The sequence below is a fragment of the Bacillus rossius genome, chromosome 1 (genome assembly GCF_032445375.1).
Source record: "Bacillus rossius redtenbacheri isolate Brsri chromosome 1, Brsri_v3, whole genome shotgun sequence".
NCBI classification, from domain to species: domain Eukaryota; kingdom Metazoa; phylum Arthropoda; class Insecta; order Phasmatodea; family Bacillidae; genus Bacillus; species Bacillus rossius.
Window position 1 is genome coordinate 314,861,678 of NC_086330.1, and position 23,493 is coordinate 314,885,170.

The following is a 23,493-nucleotide window of genomic DNA, read 5'->3' on the forward strand; positions in this document are numbered from 1 at the left end:
CTTACGCATGCTACCAATCAAAGTCCCATTCTTTGATCAAAAGTTCGTTAATTGGAAAACTTCCTTGTTTCTAAAAAAGTTTTTATATTTATCTGATTAATTTCTGATACACAATTTTACAATAGGCCTACATACAACACTGTTCCAGCTGAACTTCATAGCTTCATGTTGCTCAATGTAATAAAAATTAAGTCCATTGTTTAAGTTTACTTAACCATACACGTCATTCTGCGGAATTTATCCCGGGTGGGTGACGATGATCACCCTGGGCCAATGTCGATGCCAGTAAAAAATTTATCTTGATGAATAATTGAATTTAGTCTAAGGACTAAAGAAAATATAACAGTTAGACAGTAACATACTAGAATATTTTAGAAGGTTTGAAAGAAAAGAAGACAGTAATGGGACTCACTGGCATCCTGAAGTAATTTTTTTTGTATCTAATAATTGCGTCACTGGAAAACCCATCAAGTGAAGGTATCACTGCGCAGCAATAGCCCAGAAGGTTCGCTGGGTTTTTTCAGCCAGCTAATCAGGAGTAACCATGATGTGGGATGATGTGAATTTCCAGGCTTTGAGAATAATTTTCAGCAATGCAATTTCCCTATATGGTCAGGTACTGAATAATGTCCTGTGATTGGTCAATTGGCCCACGGGGTTTCTTTCCTTTGTTTCTAACTTGATGTTGACTTGTTGACTTGTTGATTTATCAAATTTTACTCTTCAATTGATAAAGGAATAAATTATAGGAACAGTTCTTAAAAATTTAAAGTAGATCAGTATTGTATCAACATGAAACTTTTATTTAATAATACATTCTCGATAGATTATGTGTGCCATTCGAATGGGCCAGTAGAGCAATCACTTATATTATGTAAGGACTGCTTATGTACTTGATGTTGACCTTGAACTTGCCATAAATGTTTTTAAGTTTTCAACTAAGTCAGCTAATAAGCCTATTTGTCACTTGCAGATCCCACTTACTCCATTACCTCAAGATTTCGAGGGCGAAGAAATCACAGGAGATATACACGAACCTCAAGAGTTGAAGTTCAAGGTCTCTGTTGAAGATGTCACTACATAAATTGCATTTTATTACAGTTAGTGTAAGTTATTTGTCCTACTTGTCAGCATGATTGTATCTGTGATGATGAAATCACCTGTATGTTTGTACATACAGATATTGGCATGCTGTTAGTCACAAGACGTTATGAGTGAACATGAACCGTTGTGCAACAATTTCTGTCAAACACTATAAACAGCATTCTCCTAATGGTTATAGTATTTATAAATATACTATACAGAAATCTAGTTTGTTTTTGTAATGAAGACTGAGGAATTTTATTACAGTATTTGAATCTTTAAACATTTGATAAAACTTAAAAGTAAACAGTTAGTGTTGGGTCGATTCCTAATGTGCTGATTCCAATACCATCAGATTCCAAACTCGTTTTGATAATGCTTTTCAAACACCTTCTGGATTTATAAACCTGGATATAAACAACTGGTTGTTATTTGACAAACATAATTTTAAAGCATCTATAATTAAAAATCACAGCTTAAAAGAATAAGCCAGTACAATTTCAATGACTTGAGAGCACTGTAATAATTGACTGTGTGTGCCAGTGCTGTTTTTATTAGGCAATAAAACTAAAGTCATTGTGTGTGTGTGTGTACATATAAATTAATTATATTCTAAACTACAAATAAATCTAAGAAAAATATCTTATTTAAATTGCTTTTATTTTATTTATTGTGGCAAAAATTAATGTGATTTAATTTAAAAAAGGTTGGAAGCTTGCAAATACAATAGTTGGACTAACTGAATCTTATTTTAATGAAACTTGTAGTGAAATAATGGTTCAATGACAACACTTACTTAATGACAAAAACTAACTTTAAAGTATGAAAAGTGAGTGTACCAAACTCAGATGAAACTAAAAAAAATATAATTTAATGGTCAGCATTAACATGGAAATCTAGCAATTATGATTTTTGAGAAATTGCTATCACTCAACTGTTATTTCACGAAAACATAAATTTTAAATAATAAACCAAGAGTGATTGAAAAGGTTTACAATTCATGGTGTCCACTTTCTGGAAAGTCAGGGAAAATTATTAAAAAGTAAGGTAAGTCAGGGAATTTACTTGAAATCCTGGAAAAGGCATGGGAATTCCCTAGCAATAGTAATGTGAGGGGGAAATATCATGATCCAGTCTGACATCACTCAGACTGTGAAAGTATTCTTTTTTGATGGGTTTTATAAAATGCTCTATGCGAGGTTCTTTTTAAACTAGGCCAGCTGCGGGGATGTTCGAGGCTCAATTTTTTTTATTTCTTTCAGAAAATTGCAAAATAGGTAAATTATTTTAAAACGATAGTCACTGAAGTTAGAAATTTTGGTTAGGAAAATTGATGTGTACATCTTGAAAATGGATAGTTTCCTTATTGATTGAGCAAAAACCTTAATTAAAAAGGACAGTACTTTGACTAATTGGAAAGTCTCAAATAGACAAATTCCTAACTAACAATACTGCATAGACTATTTTGTTCCCCCAATTAAAATATTACATTTATAACAGTTTTAAAGTTTAGCTACAGGGAAAGAAATTTCAACTCTAATCTAGAACAATTGGCTTACTTGGGGTCTGAACCATTAGGTGCCATTGGAATTGACCAACACATGAATTTGAATCGACCCTCCACTATGAAATGCTTGTAGTATATAAGTGACAAAGAAATTTTGCTGTTTGATTAATGAATGTTTCCTTAAAACTGTATTATGAAACTTGTGAACTGAAAAAAATTGTTCCTAAGATATTTTGGTAGGAATTTAATATAACTATCTCTATTATTAGGGCAACAGCGCTGTTGGGTAAGTCACTGTAAGTTACATAATACTTGCTCTATGTTTTGTAGAAAACTGTACGTTTTAAGGTCTTTAATCCTGCATGCTTAGGACCACTGCCTTCTGGATCAGCGATTTTGCCGGATTATTGACTGAACACTTACTTGATTTTGATCGCAACTTGTAAAACTACACTTTTGGGGCGTTAAGAAGAACTGAATCTACTCAGCGTTACACTGGAACTCATTTAGTTCAAGCTAAAATTCCATTGTCACTGTTTCGTTGTCCACATTACACAGTGTGCCAAATAAGTTGTACCCACCTGCTTATCTTGCTTCCAACCAACAAGGGGGCAAATGCATGAGACATAAGACATTGGTTCAAGGAAAAAGACTAAGAAATATGTTAATTTAGCTTTAAGTTTCTTAGTCAAAATTGTCTGCACCAGAACAATGAACCTGTTATTTGTTTCACCATTTAAAGAAATAATCAAATACTCTGGTGCAATAACAACCCATTTTATTTCATCAGGCGCAGGGGGTATAAGATACATGAAGGCTGCAGAAGCGGTGGTTACAGGTTTGTGCTATCTGCAAAACAACAATATACATTAACCTCAGTATTAACGTAAAGTAGGCAGCCAAATAATCCCCCAAACCACCCAAGAAAAAGCAGTGTGAGAAATCAAGTACTATCAGAAATAATTATACATTAACAACCTTCAGTTATATTTCTTAAATACACCACACTCCATGTACACAATATATCCAAAACCATTTCACAAATATGGTTAACTTATTTTGCTTTAAAACTTGCTAAATGACAGGTAAACTGTGGGATAATTATAAATATCCAAATCACAAAGATTCGTAGCTTGTTCCACAAATCATAGACCAATATCTTGGTAACTATATTGGCTTTTATTTTCTCCAAAAGCCCACTGCACTATCTAGGAATGGTAACTTTCTGGTAAAAAGGCTCAAACCAGTGCTATGCAAATATCAAACTCATCATCTCTATCAGGGACATTGTACTCTCCCATTTGCATTCAATAATGATGGTAATTAGTATTTCAGTAATGCCAAGGAAATTTGTTAATCACTAATCTCAGGGCTCAACAAACAATACTGCTTTAAAATTGATTCAACAATTCATCAAACAGCTCTATCTCAGAGAAAACCTAGAGCCAGTAAAGGCCATAGCTGGCTAAGTAGGGGTGAGCGGCCCCCACGCGCATTCGTTCCAAATTTTGGCCAAAAGTTGCATCTGATGGGTTACAAACTCACCGCAAATTCAACCTTGTAGCTTCACTAGGAACAAAGTGACAGCGATCATACCTCCCAAAATGGCATGCCTGTAGATCTGCATGCACTAGCTTTGGCTTCGCTAACACAAGGCAGTTGAGCAGGTCCGCAGAAACGCAAACACCAGTCACTGGCAGGCTTGAATGACGCGCTGTTCCAGTCATAACCACTGTCTTTACGCATCAAGTAACATAAACTTAAAAATAAAAACAGTATACTCCGAGAGGCGGCCTTAACTAGGCCCGCAGATGCCGCCATGTAATGTCCATGCCTCCGTCACCCTTGGTCGTCACTCTCTCGCGGCTCACAGTCTACAATAACGCCGCACGCGCTACAAGTCCGTCTGCAATCTTAATCATGCCCACACAAAAGTTTACACTTATATTTATTTGACCAATAATATGCTTATAATAAATGGGTTGGCATTCGTATAAAAATAACATTCATAATTAAAAAAATGAACATATAAAATAAAAAAACAATATTCTTGATAAACTTCTGGCCGAATGTTCTCAAAGTTTCTAGAATGGTGCTACCAATTTAACCCTAGATCCACTTGAAATTATGGTGCACCATGTGAGTCCTTTCTTGGAAAGAAATATACTACTATTTAAGACTTTGTCAATGATTTCTCTTAAAACCTCAGGGCTGTTTCAAGTACAAAAAAAAAAAGCACATAACTCAAGAGAGTTTACAAACTTAAAGGGTATTGAAATAAAATTTACAAAAAAGCCTTAGCAAATGGGGCGGTACGCCACAATATATATAATATATATTATCTGTTTGATTACCATCCGTTCTGAACTACGTCTAGCTCATCAGGTAGTTAGTTTATAATTGATTGCAAAATTTGTACAGACCAACACACAAACAGATAAGAAAGCGAGTGAATATTGCATTGTTGTCCAGTTCTAAGCTATGTTTAAAGTTTCAAAAGTCAAGCGCATCTGGAACTTAGTTTAAATTTTATTGGGAATTTGTTCAGAACAACCTGACTAGAAAGCGAGTTAATAAAAATAAAAATGTTGTAAAAATTGTTATTTGCACACCTCTATTAAACACAGCTTATACTTGTGAGCCAATGGTTTTTTATCGTTGGAAGTTGCATTTAGTATGGAAAGACTAAAAAAGTTGTGCATTTAAACTTTGATCATGAGCTAGTAAATGATCATTGTGTTTTCAAATGCTACTTGTAATACTTATGTGTTTAATGGTGTCTTTATAGTGTTTTTGAAATATTTATGAATATATGACAGACACAGAATTGGTAATAGTATATTATTATTAGTGATTCTTCAATACAGTATCATTAACTTTACCATAGAAAAATAAATATTTTAACAAAAAAAAATCAAAATTTTAAACCTTAGTTTAAATTTTTTAAATAAATTATCTATCCAAGTCAAGCTGATCCGTAATGTTCTAATGCCTTGGTATGTAAGGCAAACTTGAACACAATTTGATGATGAAATGTGTTATACTTACAAATGATGGACTTAAGATGAAAGTGTCCCAACATTTTTTTTAGCTTTGGAGTGTTTTTTAACGTAAGTAATAATAAAATTTGGTTTTTATTCATCTGTTAAATGTATTTTGTAGAACAATAAATAAAGAATACATTAATAACAATTTATGTTAGCTTCTATTAATGCAGTGGGAAAAAAATATAAATGATGAAAACATTAGCAAGATTGGAAATTAAATGGATAAAATACTGGAATTGATGCATTACAAACTGTTATCTGCAAATCTGTGGCATAATATATAATTTCATGGTTACTGAAGAGTTTCACTGTTTCATAGATTCATGGTGCATGTCATGTGCAAACAGCATGTGGTTTAAGCAGGATTATTTAACTTGCTTTAACACATAAACTGGTAGTACTTGATGATTGCTGTGATACGAACTAAAACATTTTGAATGTTTTTTATCTATGTACTTTGTGGAAATAATTGTGAGATTCGAAATAAATTGAGCTGTTATGATTTTTTTTAAACATTTTTGGTAATAAATTTTTACAATATAGGTAATGCTAAATTAAGTTTTGCAAGGTTGTATTGTAAACTGCAGAGAATTATTCTTGACTGTCACATCAAACGGGGGGATATTATGATTTATTGTATATTCTTGTGAAAAGTCACTGGTGTTTTCTATCACCATCTGCGTATCTGCCAAGTTTGCTGCAGTTCAACATTGTGGAACTTATATAGTGTTGTTTTATGTGTATAGTCTTGATTTATGTGCTGAAAGAATAAACTGCTTGTCCACGTAATTTTATTTAGTGTAAATATCAAGGTACTATAACTATGTACTGAAGCAAAGGCAGTGAGTCAATGTTAAGTGGGTGGCTTGGTTGCAACGTATCTTTATTGAGAATGCCTTATTTATAGTATTATAGTCACTGGCATGTTCATAACATGAAACGTTTAAAAGATTTTTTTTTAACTTCATGGCACTGCTAACAGTTGCTGCATGATTGAAAAAATATAGTCTGGGATTAGTTTTGTCCAATGGTTTATCTGTATATGATTTGAATCTGGCACTTAATATAACCTACAACTTATCTGAACATTCTAAATTTAAGTAGGAGATTTTAACCTTATTGCGTTTCAGTCCGTCATGTTTAGATCTTCAGGGATGTTATGATGTCAATGCATTTTTAAAAATTAAATTAAATTTAGAACATCCATAAAATTGATTACTTAATTAGTAGGTGAGGGCTTAGGTCTGAGATGGCTGATGCATCCCGCTCCCGTGGTGAGCGTCACAGTGTGATCCCAGCACTCCAGCATGGCACACGTGAGAACAGAGTCGCCACCTAAGTGGTCGATTAAATGCAATGGTCTTGAAGGCACCATGCCTCAATTCCTCTGTGTATAACCACACAACAGAAAACCCTTTAAATAAAAATTAAAAATATATATTTTGATTTGTATGCATTTTGAGTATATATTTAAGAAATAAACTTGCAATTCCATTCAAGATTTAATATTATAAAGGTGGTTGTATGGTTCTAGTTGTTTCAGCTCTTTAATCGTATATATGGCCCAATTGGAAAATACTTATATCTTAAATTACTTTCATTAAATTTTGTAATTTATTTCATGTTAAATATTTTGTAAGTTATTTAGGCAAAAAAATTTGTTTTTGTCTGGGTGGATTATGATTAATAGTTGCATAATAATATTGACTTAGCATTTTTTTTTTTTGGGATTGGTGATTAGCTACTGACTGAAAACTTCTTTTTTCCTCAGTGGGACAATATTAGCAAAATGAAATGCTTTTTTCATGATTTGAAGTACAAACAAAGTAGGATTTAAAATGATGTATAGAAAATTTATAACATTGTAGACTTTTGTGGCGAGAGGCATTAACTTGTTTAGTTTCTGTGTTGAACCCACACATGTTGGGCATATTAACATTTTCACAGATGTGGGCTCAGCTAAGAAGCAAAGGACATTTTGTGTCCATATTTAAAATTGTATATTTTTTAGCTTTATAAAAAAAATATACATATTTGTAGTATTCAATCTCCAAATATTTTCCTAACAAACATTTTCCAACCATTTCAGTACAAATAAACCATAAAGTTTTAGGAATATAAATTTTGTTTTTTTGAAAAAAAGCTATGATCAAATGGAATATTGTGTTTAATGTAACTATGTTTTGAAGATCACAAATCGAATTACTTTATGTGTTGATTAATTTTATTTCTAGTCAGTACTTTGCAAAAATAACACCAATCCATCAATATATTATTTTACCCCTTGGTATAAGTTTACAGAATAGAGCTTTACAATTTCTTCCATTATTTGTTCAAGCAAATCCTTATACCACTCAAATAGCCTAAAGTGTGCTATGAGTTGGGATGACTGAATCATGATGTCTGACCAGTAGGAACATGTTTGTTGTCATGTTTTAACAACTGCATAAATACCTATATATTCAACTGTAAAAAACTTTGTAAACATATTTCCGTGCAGTAAATTATGCACATCACTTATATAAATACGTAGGTACATTTGTATTTGAAATTGTTTTTGTCATTTTCAGCTGAAATTCACAACACTTGTGATTGGCATGACTACGTATCGCGGTGCTTTTTGGCAACTTGCATTTAATCGGGCACAATTTTGGTTCTTAAAATCAGGAATGATAATTTAAGGGAGAATGCTGTCTTGGTGCTGCTTGCTGTCTAAGTCCTCCCTCCGCAAGTAGTTAAAATGGATGAAAAAACATACATATTTTTCATGTAGAATTGTTTCAAATTTGTAGTGATAATTGATTTGGCCTTTGGTGTTACTGAATTAAATGTTTTTTCTGCCTCAACAATAATAAAAACAGTTGTAATATAACAGAGAATGTAGCCATGGCATCTACAAAATGAGCAGGAGTTGGCTGGGTAAACCTGTATGTCACAATGACAGGTTTTTTTAAAGTCTTCAATTAAAGCTTCCACCAGGTTAGTCACCTGAGTTTGCATACAAGCAGCCGTGGAGGTTTCCATGGAAGAACCTTTCACACAAAACTTCCCTCCAGCTTCTGCAAGATTTGTTAACTTACGTAGCTAAACGGTTTTACTTTGGTAATCATAAATGTTACACGCAAACAAAAAAATTTTTTTTTCTCCCCTTCAGAATATCACAAAATTAATTTGTGCCTGAAAACTATTATATAATGGGACTAAATTGACTCAAAAAATGTAAGTTAGTTTTAAGTGAGGGTTTAACGGAACATGCTATTCATACCAACTAAATCCGAGGTGTATTTGATACGTTGTCAGTGGTCGTATTTCTGGGGTCATGCCTCTTGTCAAGGTTGTTAGCCACAAACCAGTGCTGTGATTCTTATGAATGAAACAGATATTTGCTTCAGTCGATACCAGATGAAACCATTTTTTTGCAATAAAGGGAACTATACTTGCAGCTGTCATGAACGCGTGCTTGTTATGAGGTAGCTTCTTTTGAAATTTAAGCTTTTTTTTTTTTTAATGCACCATAGTAATTGTAAATAAGGTATAATTTATAAGAAAATCCCTTCAATTATATATACAGATCATAGGATAAGGTGGTTGTTTCCCAGGTTGTGTTATACAAGTAATGACTTTTGTACTCAAGCTCTATTGTTTAATCATTTTGCATCACAAATTGTTATTATATTTTGTTTCATAATTTTAATTCAAACTTGAACATTCATTAAAATTTTATATTGTTGATATGCAAACTTTAATTTTGCGTTCATTTTGATTTTACTACTTAATATTATCTAGAAGTACACTTACAAAAAAATTGTCAGTATTTTAAATTATAAATTGAAAAAAAAAAATAATAATTTAAGCAATACATTGGTGACAATACAAAGCAGTATTGTTTTGATTTAACCATAGTTTACTGCGTGATAACTCGAAACTACTTATGTTACAAGTCACATATGTACAAAAGTTTCATCTTATGATTCAAAGTTGTGTAAGTAGCTATAGAGTTGTTGGTGTTTGTAAATATTATCTACTTGTGAGTCAGGTTGTGCTAGAATTTAAGATAAACAGTATTATTTAATTTTAATATTCATTGTTTACTGCTTAGCATATGGCATTTAGTTTGTGTTATAAGTTGATGTGTTAATACATGGCTGTATTTTTTTTTCCAAATATTTTTATAATTTTTTGAGTAATATGCATGAAGACTTTTTAATTGTGTGCATATTTTTTTGTTTTTATTTCAATGGTGTATGACTTGCTGTATCACAGCTTCACAAAAATTAAAATTAATTTGAGAAGTGCTGTATTTTGAAGTGAAATATTCATAATTAATTATTGAACTGTGTGTTTATATTTTTGTATAGAAATTTGTGTAATGTCTGTATGTGAAGGTATTTCTTGAGTAACTTAGTTGTTGCATTGTAAATAAAGTTTCTGTCAGTTTCTTGTCAAGCATTTTTAAACTAAAATTGGGTGTTTAATCCCTTTATACATTTATTTTATTGGTACGACTCCAAACCCTCTTTTGTTTAAGTAACCATGATTATTAATAAAGGCATGATATTTGTGAATGTGCTTTGTCTGAATTAACTGGAAGAACAAACTTTAAATTGTGCTTTAATGGGTTTTATATGCTCTCCTATCATATTGCATTAGATGCTAGGCACAGCGTTAGCTACCATCCATACCCTGTTGCATACCAGAGTTATTTTTTTAGTTAACATATATGATCACCACTCCTATAGCACTGTAATTTATTTGGTTGGTTCTTGTAACTTGTGGAAGTATGGATGATGCGTAGTTCCCTTGTTCCCTCTCATGTTTTCTTAAGACCACTTGCAACTGAAGCCAGATCCGCAGAGTGACTTCACCGAGTGTAAACGGCTACAAAGTCCTTGGTGTTTCCCAGTTCTTGCGATGCGACCATGGTCCACTCGTCCCTGTCGAGCGGTGGGTCGAAGGGCTCGGGACACGTGTGGGTTCCTCTTCCCTCTCCCGGACCAATCACCAGCAAGCACCGGCCCCGGTGTGCCGTCACGTACTGCTGGAAGGCCCGCCCGTCGTTGAAGTAGCAGAACAGAAGCGCGGAGTGTTTGTCGCACAGTTGTCCAGCGTCCAGCTCGTCGGCGTACTGGTGAGGGAGGAATGTCTGCACTGCGTAGCCACTTGTCCACCACGCCTTGTTCACCTCCAGGCACAGCACTTCCAGGCCTGGAGCGACCACAGCATTTATTACTGCTTTCAACACTCTAATTATTTCCATTCAACATTTTTAACATCTAGTAAAAATAATAACGTATTACAAAATTCAGTTTACATTGATGCAATTGTTTATTTTTAATATTTGTATTCATTAATATTACTAGGGACAAGGTTTTGGTTTGAGTTGCGTTAAAACAAAAATAACATAGATCAACTAAAATCATGTTATTAATCACACCTTTCAACAAAATATAACTTAAATCACTAACACCTAAACTTTCAATGTATTAAATTACTGATTTTCATTTATCTTGCATTGAGTCTGTACTAAAATGTATAGACCAAATGGCTAGGAAAAGTAATTCTTTGTCTGTACTTGCATCTCTTATTAACTAATTTTCATTACTAGCAGTAATTCTGTACTAAACACAGACATGCTTATGACCAATTATGTTATAGTTAAAATGCATCATCTTTCACAATTAAAATTTGCTTATTGTGGCAAAATATGTATTAAGAAATAAACAAAATAAAAGTAAAACAGTTAAAACTTTTTCTAGCATTTTTTTTAATTGGGTAACGAATGAATACCATTGGTCTTTATTCATTTTTCTTTTATCAAATATACATACTTTTAATAACATTAATTTGATTGCTTTCATAGTGAATTTGATTTACGTAAAAGCATTTGAGCAATTCTGGGTTGTGAATGAAAAATTAATTTCAATAATATTTAAATTTTGTCCAAAGAATATTCTTTAAAGGAGTAAATTGTTTCACAGGAGAAAGTTTGTAGGATAAAAATCTTCACATGCAAACAAATGTTAAAAAAAACTCCTGTTTTGCCAATAACATAAAATTAAATTTACTCCAAACTACTGAATTACGTAGCCTCAAATAGAGTAAAAACTATTTTTCAAGCCCAAAAACTATTATTTATCTTGTATTGTTTGTTTTGTACACAAAATAATAATTTCTTACGTGTTAGACCAAAGTAACCCCATAAGGATCAAAGTAGCCCAATTTGACGGTATCGAAAAACTAGACTTTAATGTTAGGCTTATCGGTAACATATTTAATTCGTCAGACAGGTATATTGTCTTGAGTTGTTTTTCGTAGAGTGAATGATTAATAAACTCCGCGTAAGGTAATGGAAAACAATATAAAATTTATTTAATATTTAGTTACACTTGACACAGGTCAAGAATCGAACCGAGGACAGGAATCCATCGATTCAATATGTAAATTAATGAGTACATTTTTTGGTGGATTTTGGAATTTTTTTCCCGATTTTCTAGATAAAAAATACAAATTTTCAAAATGGCGGTCGTAATGGCTTACTGGAGGCTGGTAGTAGATGATTTTAAGCCTCTTTTAGGATTTTGAACAAGATTTATTGAAATTATTTTTTACATAGTAGGTATTAATTTTTTTTTGTATCAACCAGGCATCGAACCAAGATCAGGAATTGATCGAATCAATAAGTATATTAATTGCAACTTTATTTAAGGAATTTTTCCTGGGTTTTCTAGCTAAATAATTACAAATTACCAAGATGGCACTCAAATGATAAGATGGTGGGTGTCACAGTAATAATAAAAGATTACTGCACTCAAGCAGGTAAAACTTAAACAAGTATGATGGTAATGCACTTTATCAGACAAGTACACACACACAATATGGAGTCCTCCATCAGATGAAAACAAGATGGTAGCAATGTCCTCTAGCAGGTAATATATGTTAACTATCGTTCCTGGTAGCGAGTACTGAACACAAAATGGCGTATCTAAGATGGTTGTCTAGGTCACAATCAAATTTCATGTTAAAGGTCAAGGTCAAAGTTCAATGCCAACAGTCGAGATCAAAGGTATGGTGAACAAAAAATTATACTAACATGGCATCAGCACACTCTAGCAGACAAAAACAAAATGGTGGCCTTCAGCGGACAAAGAAAAGTTGGTGGACATGACGTCATACCAGCTGACGATATATACCTTGGTATTGGAGGTGGGAGGTTAGTCTGTAGGTGGCTTCTGTAGAGGAAGGATCTGTTGTTTTTTATTTTTTGCTCTGACCGATTTTTGAAACGATGACTTCAAGATCTAAGCACATTTTTAATTGTATTTTATTTAAATTTGATTAATAATTATTTTTATTATTTTTGAAAGTTTTTCCAATTTTCTAGCATGAAAATTACGGATTCTCAAGATGACGGACATGTCATACTAGCTGACCATATATACATATACCTTGACATAAGTGGTTGGGGGTCAGTCTGCCAGCAGCCACCACGAGGGAAGGATTGGTTGCCATTTTTATTTTATTTTTTGCCTTCACCGGGTTCGAACCGAGGACTCCGAGCTCCATGTCGTATATGTATTTTTTTAAATATTTTTTATTAATTGAAATGTTTTATAAATTTTAAATTTTTCATTATAATCTTATAATAAAAACTTTAAAGATAGCGGCCATAACTGAAATTTCAACAGTAATGTCATATTCCATGATATATTCCATGATGATGTCAGAAGCTTGTCGGAGGCTGTAGACATGGATGCTTAAGCCTCAATATGGACATTTCTAGCTGCTGGGATTTTTAAGCACTAAAAACGGTAAATTTTCCCTCGAAAACGGAAAATTTTGAGTCATTTTTGAGGAATTTTGAGGAATTTTTGAGTCAAAGATGGCTGCAGTGACGTCAGAGGTCGGTCGGTCGTTGACCCCACCACCACCACGCACCGGCGCCTGGCGCCGGACCGGCTATCCTATACTACTAGCGGGTACCGGTGGCAGAGTGTATAAGCCACTCCAGCAGACATGTGCCACTGCCGATGCTGATCAGCCTGCTAGCGCCAGAACTCTCGGTCTGCTCCTTCACGAACATGAGCGCCTGCAGTGTGGGCTTCACCCACAGGTACGACTCGTCGTAGAAGCTGTCGCCTTCTCCGTCGTCCCCCGACAACAAGCCGACCACTCGCTGCCAGTCCCCTGAAACACGTTGGTCACCACTTTCAGCATTACTGTAACAATGTATTCTGTACATGCATACTTAGTTCTGGATTACAGTTTTCGTTATTGATTTAAAAGTTTAAACTTAGAGGGAAAATCAATTCAGTTTGATCACGCTAAAATGAGAGACTTTTAGCGAAGATATAAATTAAGGTGCCATCTACCCCCAAACCAAAAGGTCACTAGTGTATAAGTAATTTTTAATATAGATTGAGATTAGTTTAGAAGAAATAGTAACTTTAACAGAAGGAGGGAGATTCACAAGATCAAAACAAGGAGTGAAAAGGGTTGTTTCTTTGTTCTTGGCTGAGAAGAACAGTTACAACTTCCTAGACCACACACCACACACGCCATTCTCTGTGCCTCTATGAAATAGCAGTTGTAGGCCATGTGTACAACAGTGCCATGCTCATCTGGGTTTGGCACAAGTTATGTCTTAGATGCAGGTTGGGAGCAAGGTAATTCCAAGGAAAGCAGTTGTAAAGGATGAAACCACAAATAATAACTATATAGAATATTAGTTTAAAATTGTAGTGTTATTTTCCTGTTTTTTAATGTATGTGACGAGTATTTCATTACAATTTTCAAGCTTAAAATGTTAAAGTTGTTACTTGTCTGATGTAAAGAATTGTCTCGTGTGAAAATAGTATGTTGCTGTTGTATTATGTCAGCACACACAGTAATAATTATACACTAAAATTCCGGGGATGAGAGCGAGTAGGATGATGATGTGTACGGAGTAAGAAGGAGAAACTATTGCAGCTAAAATCTGTTTCTAAAACATTAGATGGACTCTGCATTGCGCACATGTGCTACACACATGGGCGTAGATCCCGGGGGGGGGGGGGGGGGGCAGGGGGGCCCGGGCCCCCCTGGAATTAATGGGCCCCTCCTTGGGGGGGGCCCACTTCGTGATTTTAAAGTTAATGGTGTACGCAACATATATATATATATATATATATATATATATATATATATATATATATATATACATACACACACACACACACATATATATATATAAGATTATTATTTACAACGACGACAGACACTTTGACATGCTTTACATTCCTACCTTCGAGTTCCGTAGTTATTTTCCCCTACCCCTTCTGCGAAAGCCATGCATGGTATGGAGTTTTCTAGTGAGAACTTTGAAACCCTTAATTCCTAGAAACCGTTCATTCCAAAGGACGAAGCTAGGGTAGGGTTCCGTTAGCATTTCCTCCCCATTGTTACCCACACTACCTTGTCCTCTGAAACGACAGTATTATAGGTTGGTAGTCTGTTTTTAAAGTGGTTTTGATCTCGTGTGCGCCAGTCTTCTGCTTTATTGGCAAACATCAACATGGATAAGTTCGCGACGCGGAAGAAACGGAAAACAGAATCTGATTCTCACCTGGTAAGCTTGATTGTTTTATAAGTAGTGACTATTATTTAGGTAATATATTTTATTTAAGTGATTATGTAACGTTATTTTTTCCAGTAAATAAACAACTTAATACTTTAACAGTAATTATAGCAGAATTTAGTTTATTTACGAACTGAAACTTATATACCATTTTCTGAAATTTTTTAGCTCATCTCCATTCTGTAAGGCTAGCTGCTCTGTACGTTACATGTGAATATACAGGGAATAATTTTTTTCCTCGTCAATATGGAATTTAAAATCACTCCCCTTTTATTATCAAACGATAATTTTCACAATTCATGGCCGATAATCACTTTATAACATTTGTTATTTGATAACTGCAACACTGCACGAGTAAACAGAAGTAAGAGTGAGAAAGAAGTATTTAAAAGTTACACATCCGTATTTAAGTTAATAAGGAAGCAAACGCGTCTCTTTAATAACTAATCAAGCGGCATATTTTAACTAAATAATTCACTGCCAAAATACTGATTATACTAAATATAAGCCGAGAAATGTATGTGGTTCAATTAGCTGTAGGATAAATTTCATAGTTCTGTCTCCGAGATTTTTCATTTGTGTCATTAATTTTTTTTTCTTTTTTACCTGGTCGATGCCTTTATTAAATAAAATAGTCTTTAAGGGTTTTAATATGATTCGATCGTTCATTTGATGTTTATCCGTTTATTAGCTTTGGCGCTTTGGGTTTTTAGGGCGCATCAAAAACTGTGAACAAAGAATTTCACGAACAGCATTTGAATCGCAGTAATTATGTGATGTGGCATAAAAAAAACCCGACAAATTGCGAGTCGAACTCGCGCACGAAGGGTTCCGTACCATTATCTATAAAAACGGCAAAAAAAAAAAAAAATCATGTCTGTTGTATGGGAGCCCCACTTAAATATTTATTTTATTCTGTTTTAGTATTTCTTGTTATAGCGGCAACAGAAATACATCATTTGTGAAATTTTATTCTGTTTTCACGTTTGTTGTATGGGAGCCCCCCTTAAATATTTGTTTTATTTTAATTTAATCTTTTATTTTTAAATTGAAATTAGAATAAACACTTTTGGAAAATGGTAATGTATGGGTGGGGTGTTATCTATTTGCATTATATTCACGTATATTTTTTTATAGATTTTTTTCATGGATATTTTATGTATTTAGGTTAGCAAATTATTAAAACATGTTTGAGAGATCACTTCTTATAGTCATTAATTAATAATTACTCAAACATATGTTGCTCTGCTTTATTGTTAATATCACTTACGTAAAAATAAAGTGTATAACATACGAGCTTATCATCCAGAGAAGACTTGTTTCGGTTGACCTCTAGCGCAAAATTCTTAAACCACAGAAATCACGCCCCTCCCCCCCCCCCCCCCCCCCCCCCCCCCGAAATCCTACAGATTTGCGCCCATGGCTACACACATCCTCATGTGAACGGTGACTGCAATGCACTTGTGCCACACACATCCCTGAGTGAACACTGTCCATGCCACTGATAAATATGTCGTAGCTGAAAATTTAAATTTAACTTATATTATTATCTAAATTGGTTTAACTTTTTTTATTTGATACTGTTTCCAACGCAGACGGGATCGCGACGCGCTCCAGGTTCGGAGCTGGCTGGCGGCCCTGCACGGCCACTGACGTCACGCGCCGTCCACTGACATAAGGTATGCATGCGTGCCTTGCCGGATTAGAAGGGCCTCGTTACCCTCTCTCGTCCCCGCGGCTCCCCCTGGACAGTTCCGCCTTAGGCCATTGCCAATGACCCTTTTAGCGGCCTGGGAATCCTGCGGGTTTCCCGATGCCGCCGAGCGGAGTGGCGCGAATAAACTCCGCTTTTCTGGACTTTTCGGGCGTCGGGTTGGCCCAAGGTGACGTGACACTTCCAACACCCCCCCAATCGGTTCCAGAAATTTTGCCAAGAGTATAAAAGCAGTGACGCTGGCCTCCGCGAGAGTCCTGAGCGAAGAGCGAAGAGCGGAGAAACGGAGAGAGATTCCCCCTCGGGGAGTGATACTGGCGATACCCGTGTGCTGAGCGAAACGGATCCATCGGAAAGCGATACCTACCTGCGAGAAGTCCTGGCGAGCCAGTCGGGTGCGACGAGCGATAGTTGGGGACTGCACTGCGGCGCGGTGTGGGTGAGTGTGCGAAGGAAGCGGACGGAGGCGGACAGAAGAGCGACCCACTGGTGAGCCAAGCTCCAGTGAAGAGTGTTAATGTTTCAATGACCAGTGTAAGACTAATTGTTGTGGACAGAGATCTTTAGTGCATTAATTAAATTTATGGTGTAGACATTAGTAATAAAAAATAAAACTGTACCAATCACTAATAGTTCTCATAGGGCCAATGAATGAACGTACTATTTGTCGTAAGGAAATACTGTAATTCTGATGTAATGTGATAAAAATAAAACCTACTTTTACATCTACTGAAGCAGTACTAGCAACTTTGACCTATTTAGTCAGATCTTTGTTTCCTGGAATTAAACGCCCGAACCCAAACGACTGTATCATTGCCTCCAATACAACAATAATGCGCCGATCCGACCGCTATTACGATTATTGCAACTCTTAACAAATATTCCATTTAAAACTTATTAAATGTGTCAAAAAAGTTTTCTTAAGTGATTTTCACATCGGGCCCTTTATGTTTATGAAATTTGTATTTTGATTTCAGTATATTTGAAAAAAATATACATTTCCCATTTTTATTGATTTGCATGGTCTATTAATGATCATATCTTAAAACTTTTTCTCTATTAACAAGCAGATCAATGTTTCTAGAATATTTAGTGTCCATACTGAGAGTCTACTATATAAATGCTATAGAAATTTGTAATTGTTGAGAGAAATTATCGTTGAGGACCTTTCATTTTTCTGTGTGTCGCACAAGGTTTGCGGCGGTAAACTTTTGATATGTAGATTCTTCCACTGTAAAAAAAGTGCAGCTTAACAATTTATTGACATTGATTTGATTTCAGTTTATTTCTATAACTAATTGTTCGTGATTATATTTAAACGAATTATTTAAATTAAATTTGCAAAAAACTGTAAATAATATTTAAAATTAAAAAGAATGCAATTTTTCATCAATGTTTTCTTATGACGTTATCACGTAAAATTATTGTACGTAAACCGACTTTACAGACAACCCCCCCCCCCCCTTTTTTTTAGTTTGATTCACTGAGGTTCTACTATAATAATTACGTTTACGAAATGCATTATCGTGGAGCGTTGCAAGAAACTTTTATTTAGGACTGCACGTTTTCGGTGTGACACACGTTTTCGGAGGTAAAATTTTCACGTGTTACTAGAAAACGTTGATATTACCACTGTACAAAATTTCAGTTGGCAGAAAATTTCCCAGAGATTAGAAAACCTTAATTTCGTGGAAACGAAAGTCAACCCAGCCCTTGCGGCTGTAGCACTGTCGCAGTACATACACAATACTGTTACGCTTGGAAAACTCAAGCGATGCAATCAATGACGCTAGCCTCTTGAAAATATGCCACTTTAAAGCTTAATAAATATGCGAAAAACTCTTCTTCCAGTGATCATTACGTCGGAACCTTTATTTTAATGTGGATCGTGTTTATATTCCCGTGACTGAGATAAAAAATAACGCATTTCATGACTCAATTGATTTAAATCTTACCTTTAATTCTAACACTTGCAAAATTTTCAATTTAATTGTGTGTAATAGTGTTTCTAGTTGTAGATTAGTTTTAGATGCATGGGGAATTGACTGCTGTCTCTGTCATTTAGTACATACTGCACGTTTCTGGTAATACCAATACGCACAAAGTCTACAGCGGTAAATTTTCGTAAAGTTATTAAGCTTAGTTGACTCTACCACACTGCAAAAATTAAGCTTAAGCTGTGAACAATTTTTCGCTAGTTGTGTATTATTTTGGTTTTGGTTTCCTGCGCGTACTGGACGCAAGAAAGCCTGGCTTGGACCGATTGTCGCGTTACGCCTACGGACTGCGTGGATTATGTGCAGGGGGTGGGGGAGAAGGCTTCTTTCTCTTTGTGATTTGCTTCCCATTGCCCGCTCCAAGTAACACTGTGGAGGTATAGAGACTGAGATAGTTTTGTAAGACCTTCCAACGATGCCCGCTAGATGGTAGGCTTCGGAGCTGCGACTTTCGCGGAAGCTGTCTCGCGATTAACTTATTTATGACCCGCTAGCTTATACACGATCCGGCTGACTGTATATTATTAATAAGCAAGCATTTCTGAAACAAATAAGGCAATTTACAGCTTATTCTGACATATGACTGTATCTTACTCTGCAATAATCCCCTTTAAGTTCCCGAACAAAATTCTCATTGAGACGTAAAACAGGATTGAGTCAGAAATAAACCATCCTAGTTTATATGTCAGTTGTAACTACGGCGTTATTTTATCATGGCTTGAACCATTGGTATGTCTAAGTCGCATGAATCCTACATTCTTTAACTCGAAAGTAGTAAGTTTTTAACAAAAGATTTGGTGAGAGAACAGCAATGTCATAAGTACACCCAGTATTGAGAACTGTCCAATCTTAGAAACGTCACATGACTCATATTATATGGTTACTGTTGTGACACGTATCGTAGCACTGTCTTAAAGACAGCACAGTAGCTTTAAACAATCTCACACTTCATGTAGGATTTTTAATTTTTTTTACACTTTTACTTTAGAACAAGTTTTTAAAAAAAATTTTACTCTATACTTCCCTTACATTCGTTGTTCTACCAAAACATTTACACCTATTCACGTGGTGCAATATAATGGGTGTAGAAATGCGTGCAAGTGAGAATAATTACGAAGAATTATGCAAACTGTTACATTCATGACAATAAACTAAGATGATATCAACCAATGCAAAGGTATCACGATTAAAGTATAAAAATAGCATTTAAATACAAATAAAACAAAAAGGAATGCCGTGGCGCGTGTGACCTAGCCTTAAGGCGGTAGTGTCAAAAATTAATTTTATTTACAAAACCCAGTAAAAGTTAAGGGTTTAGGGATTGTGAGAAAAACCAATATTTATTGATCTATAAATATAAACAATAATTTAGTTATACACGAAACAGCCACGAAATAAAAATTAACTTAAAAAGGTATACAAACCAATTACAGGTATTTTATTCATGCTAGAGTTATTCTAACATAAAAAATAGCCTTGATAGAGCCTCACCTTGCTGGTAGTACCGCCTTAAGAGAGCCACAACTCGCTGGTAGTACCGCCTCGAGCGAGCCTCACCTTGCTGGTAGTTCTGCCTTCAGAGTGCCTCACCTTGCTGATACTGCCGCCTTGAAAGAGCCTCACCTTCTTGGTAGTACCGCCTTAATAGAGACTTACCTTGCTGGTAGTTCCACCTCGAGAGAGCCTCACCTTGTGGGTAGTACCGCATTGAGTTAGCCACACCTTGTTGGTAGTACCGCTTTCAGAGAGCCTCACCTTGGTGATAATGCTGCCTTGAGAGAGCCACATCTTGTTGGTAGTACCGCCTTGAGAGAGCCTCACCTTGTTGGTAGTTCCGCCTTGTGAAAGCCTCATATTGCTGGTAGTTACGCCTCGAGAGAGCCACACCTTGTTGGTAGTACCGCAATGAGTTAGCCTCACCTTGTTGGTAGTACCGCCTTGAGAAAGCCACACCTTGCTGGTACTGCCGCCTCGAGGGAGCCTCACCTTGCTGGTACTGCCGCCTCGAGGGAGCCTCACCTTGCTGGTACTGCCGCCTCGAGGGAGCCTCACCTTGCTGGTACTGCCGCCTTGAGGGAGCCTCACCTTGCTGGTACTGCCGCCTCGAGGGAGCCTCACCTTGCTGGTACTGCCGCCTCGAGGGAGCCTCACCTTGCTGGTACTGCCGCCTCGAGGGAGCCTCACCTTGCTGGTACTGCCGCCTTGAGAGATCCTCACCTTGCTGGTACTGCCGCCTCGAGGGAGCCTCACCTTGCTGGTACTGCCGCCTCGAGGGAGCCTCACCTTGCTGGTACTGCCGCCTCGAGGGAGCCTCACCTTGCTGGTACTGCCGCCTCGAGGGAGCCTCACCTTGCTGGTACTGCCGCCTCGAGGGAGCCTCACCTTGCTGGTACTGCCGCCTCGAGGGAGCCTCACCTTGCTGGTACTGCCGCCTCGAGGGAGCCTCACCTTGCTGGTACTGCCGCCTCGAGGGAGCCTCACCTTGCTGGTACTGCCGCCTCGAGGGAGCCTCACCTTGCTGGTACTGCCGCCTCGAGGGAGCCTCACCTTTCTGGTACTGCCGCCTCGAGGGAGCCTCACCTTGCTGGTACTGCCGCCTCGAGGGAGCCTCACCTTGCTGGTACTGCCGCCTCGAGGGAGCCTCACCTTGCTGGTACTGCCGCCTCGAGGGAGCCTCACCTTGCTGGTACTGCCGCCTCGAGGGAGCCTCACCTTGCTGGTACTGCCGCCTCGAGGGAGCCTCACCTTGCTGGTACTGCCGCCTCGAGGGAGCCTCACCTTGCTGGTACTGCCGCCTCGAGGGAGCCTCACCTTGCTGGTACTGCCGCCTCGAGGGAGCCTCACCTTGCTGGTACTGCCGCCTCGAGGGAGCCTCACCTTGCTGGTACTGCCGCCTCGAGGGAGCCTCACCTTGCTGGTACTGCCGCCTCGAGGGAGCCTCACCTTGCTGGTACTGCCGCCTCGAGGGAGCCTCACCTTGCTGGTACTGCCGCCTCGAGGGAGCCTCACCTTGCTGGTACTGCCGCCTTGAGAGATCCTCACCTTGCTGGTACTGCCGCCTCGAGGGAGCCTCACCTTGCTGGTACTGCCGCCTCGAGGGAGCCTCACCTTGCTGGTACTGCCGCCTCGAGGGAGCCTCACCTTGCTGGTACTGCCGCCTCGAGGGAGCCTCACCTTGCTGGTACTGCCGCCTCGAGGGAGCCTCACCTTGCTGGTACTGCCGCCTCGAGGGAGCCTCACCTTGCTGGTACTGCCGCCTTGAGAGATCCTCACCTTGCTGGTACTGCCGCCTCGAGGGAGCCTCACCTTGCTGGTACTGCCGCCTCGAGGGAGCCTCACCTTGCTGGTACTGCCGCCTCGAGGGAGCCTCACCTTGCTGGTACTGCCGCCTCGAGGGAGCCTCACCTTGCTGGTACTGCCGCCTCGAGGGAGCCTCACCTTGCTGGTACTGCCGCCTCGAGGGAGCCTCACCTTGCTGGTACTGCCGCCTCGAGGGAGCCTCACCTTGCTGGTACTGCCGCCTCGAGGGAGCCTCACCTTGCTGGTACTGCCGCCTCGAGAGATCCTCACCTTGCTGGTACTGCCGCCTCGAGGGAGCCTCACCTTGCTGGTACTGCCGCCTCGAGGGAGCCTCACCTTGCTGGTACTGCCGCCTCGAGGGAGCCTCACCTTGCTGGTACTGCCGCCTCGAGGGAGCCTCACCTTGCTGGTACTGCCGCCTCGAGGGAGCCTCACCTTGCTGGTACTGCCGCCTCGAGAGATCCTCACCTTGCTGGTACTGCCGCCTCGAGGGAGCCTCACCTTGCTGGTACTGCCGCCTCGAGGGAGCCTCACCTTGCTGGTACTGCCGCCTCGAGGGAGCCTCACCTTGCTGGTACTGCCGCCTCGAGGGAGCCTCACCTTGCTGGTACTGCCGCCTCGAGGGAGCCTCACCTTGCTGGTACTGCCGCCTCGAGGGAGCCTCACCTTGCTGGTACTGCCGCCTTGAGAGATCCTCACCTTGCTGGTAGTACCGCAGCAGCTTGTCAGGACTCACGTCTGGTCTCATCGCAGGCCCGTCTAGTCGCACACTGCCAAACAAGCCTGGCGCCAATACCATTGTGCCTGACACACTCGACTGTTGAGCTGAAAATACCAGGATTATCGTACAAGCACCGGAATATCGCACTCTAATGTTCGTAATGTTTAAATATAGGCATTATAATATTTCAAAAAGAGAGTAATTATGCTTGTTTGTATAGGGTAAACTCGAAAAATATTGGATAGATAATAAATTTTTAATAATTTAGATATATAATTTTTTCTTTATTGAAACAAAATATTTCATTTAATATGTTTATATAAAATTTTACATACGGTTTAGCAATATTTTGAACACTAACCGGAGACGCACGTCCTAATGACTGTTTGCCCAAACCGTGATAGATAACGAATTAACTAAGTCGCGCCGGCACGTGGTGCACATTTACTTTGCAATTATGCAATCTTATGTATCCTTAACTACTTTATATGTATCTCACAAGTGAACGTAT

General features: G+C 37.8%; 2 protein-coding genes across 2 annotated transcripts in view; one reads left to right on the top strand and one right to left on the bottom strand.

Moving 5' to 3' along the window:
• LOC134527923 (uncharacterized) overlaps positions 1–10,078 on the top strand; it is a 60,113-nt gene extending 50,035 nt beyond the window's left edge. The window contains exon 13 of the mRNA XM_063360960.1: positions 974–10,078. Within this exon, the coding sequence (XP_063217030.1) occupies positions 974–1,084 (111 nt within the window). The 3' untranslated portion in view covers positions 1,085–10,078. The remainder of the gene's footprint in view (positions 1–973) is intronic.
• Positions 9,788–23,057, bottom strand: LOC134527926 (uncharacterized). The gene is made up of 3 exons (XM_063360971.1): positions 22,961–23,057; positions 13,618–13,821; positions 9,788–10,842 (listed from the first exon to the last, which is right to left on the bottom strand). Exons 1-3 carry the CDS (start codon positions 23,007–23,009, stop codon positions 10,499–10,501), a joined length of 597 nt encoding a protein of 198 aa, XP_063217041.1. The 5' UTR covers positions 23,010–23,057; the 3' UTR covers positions 9,788–10,498.
• Between the last annotated feature and the right edge of the window lie 436 nt (positions 23,058–23,493).

Coding starts and splice junctions, on each gene's coding strand:
- LOC134527926 (XM_063360971.1), bottom strand. CDS start 23,009: ATGAGACCAGACGTGAGTCCTGACAAGCTGCTGCGGTACTACCAGCAA. Junction 13,822..22,960: donor GCTGCGGTACTACCAGCAAG/GTGAGGATCTCT, acceptor AACGTGTTTCAG/GGGACTGGCAGCGAGTGGTC. Junction 10,843..13,617: donor GCTTATACACTCTGCCACCG/GTACCCGCTAGT, acceptor TGGTCGCTCCAG/GCCTGGAAGTGCTGTGCCTG.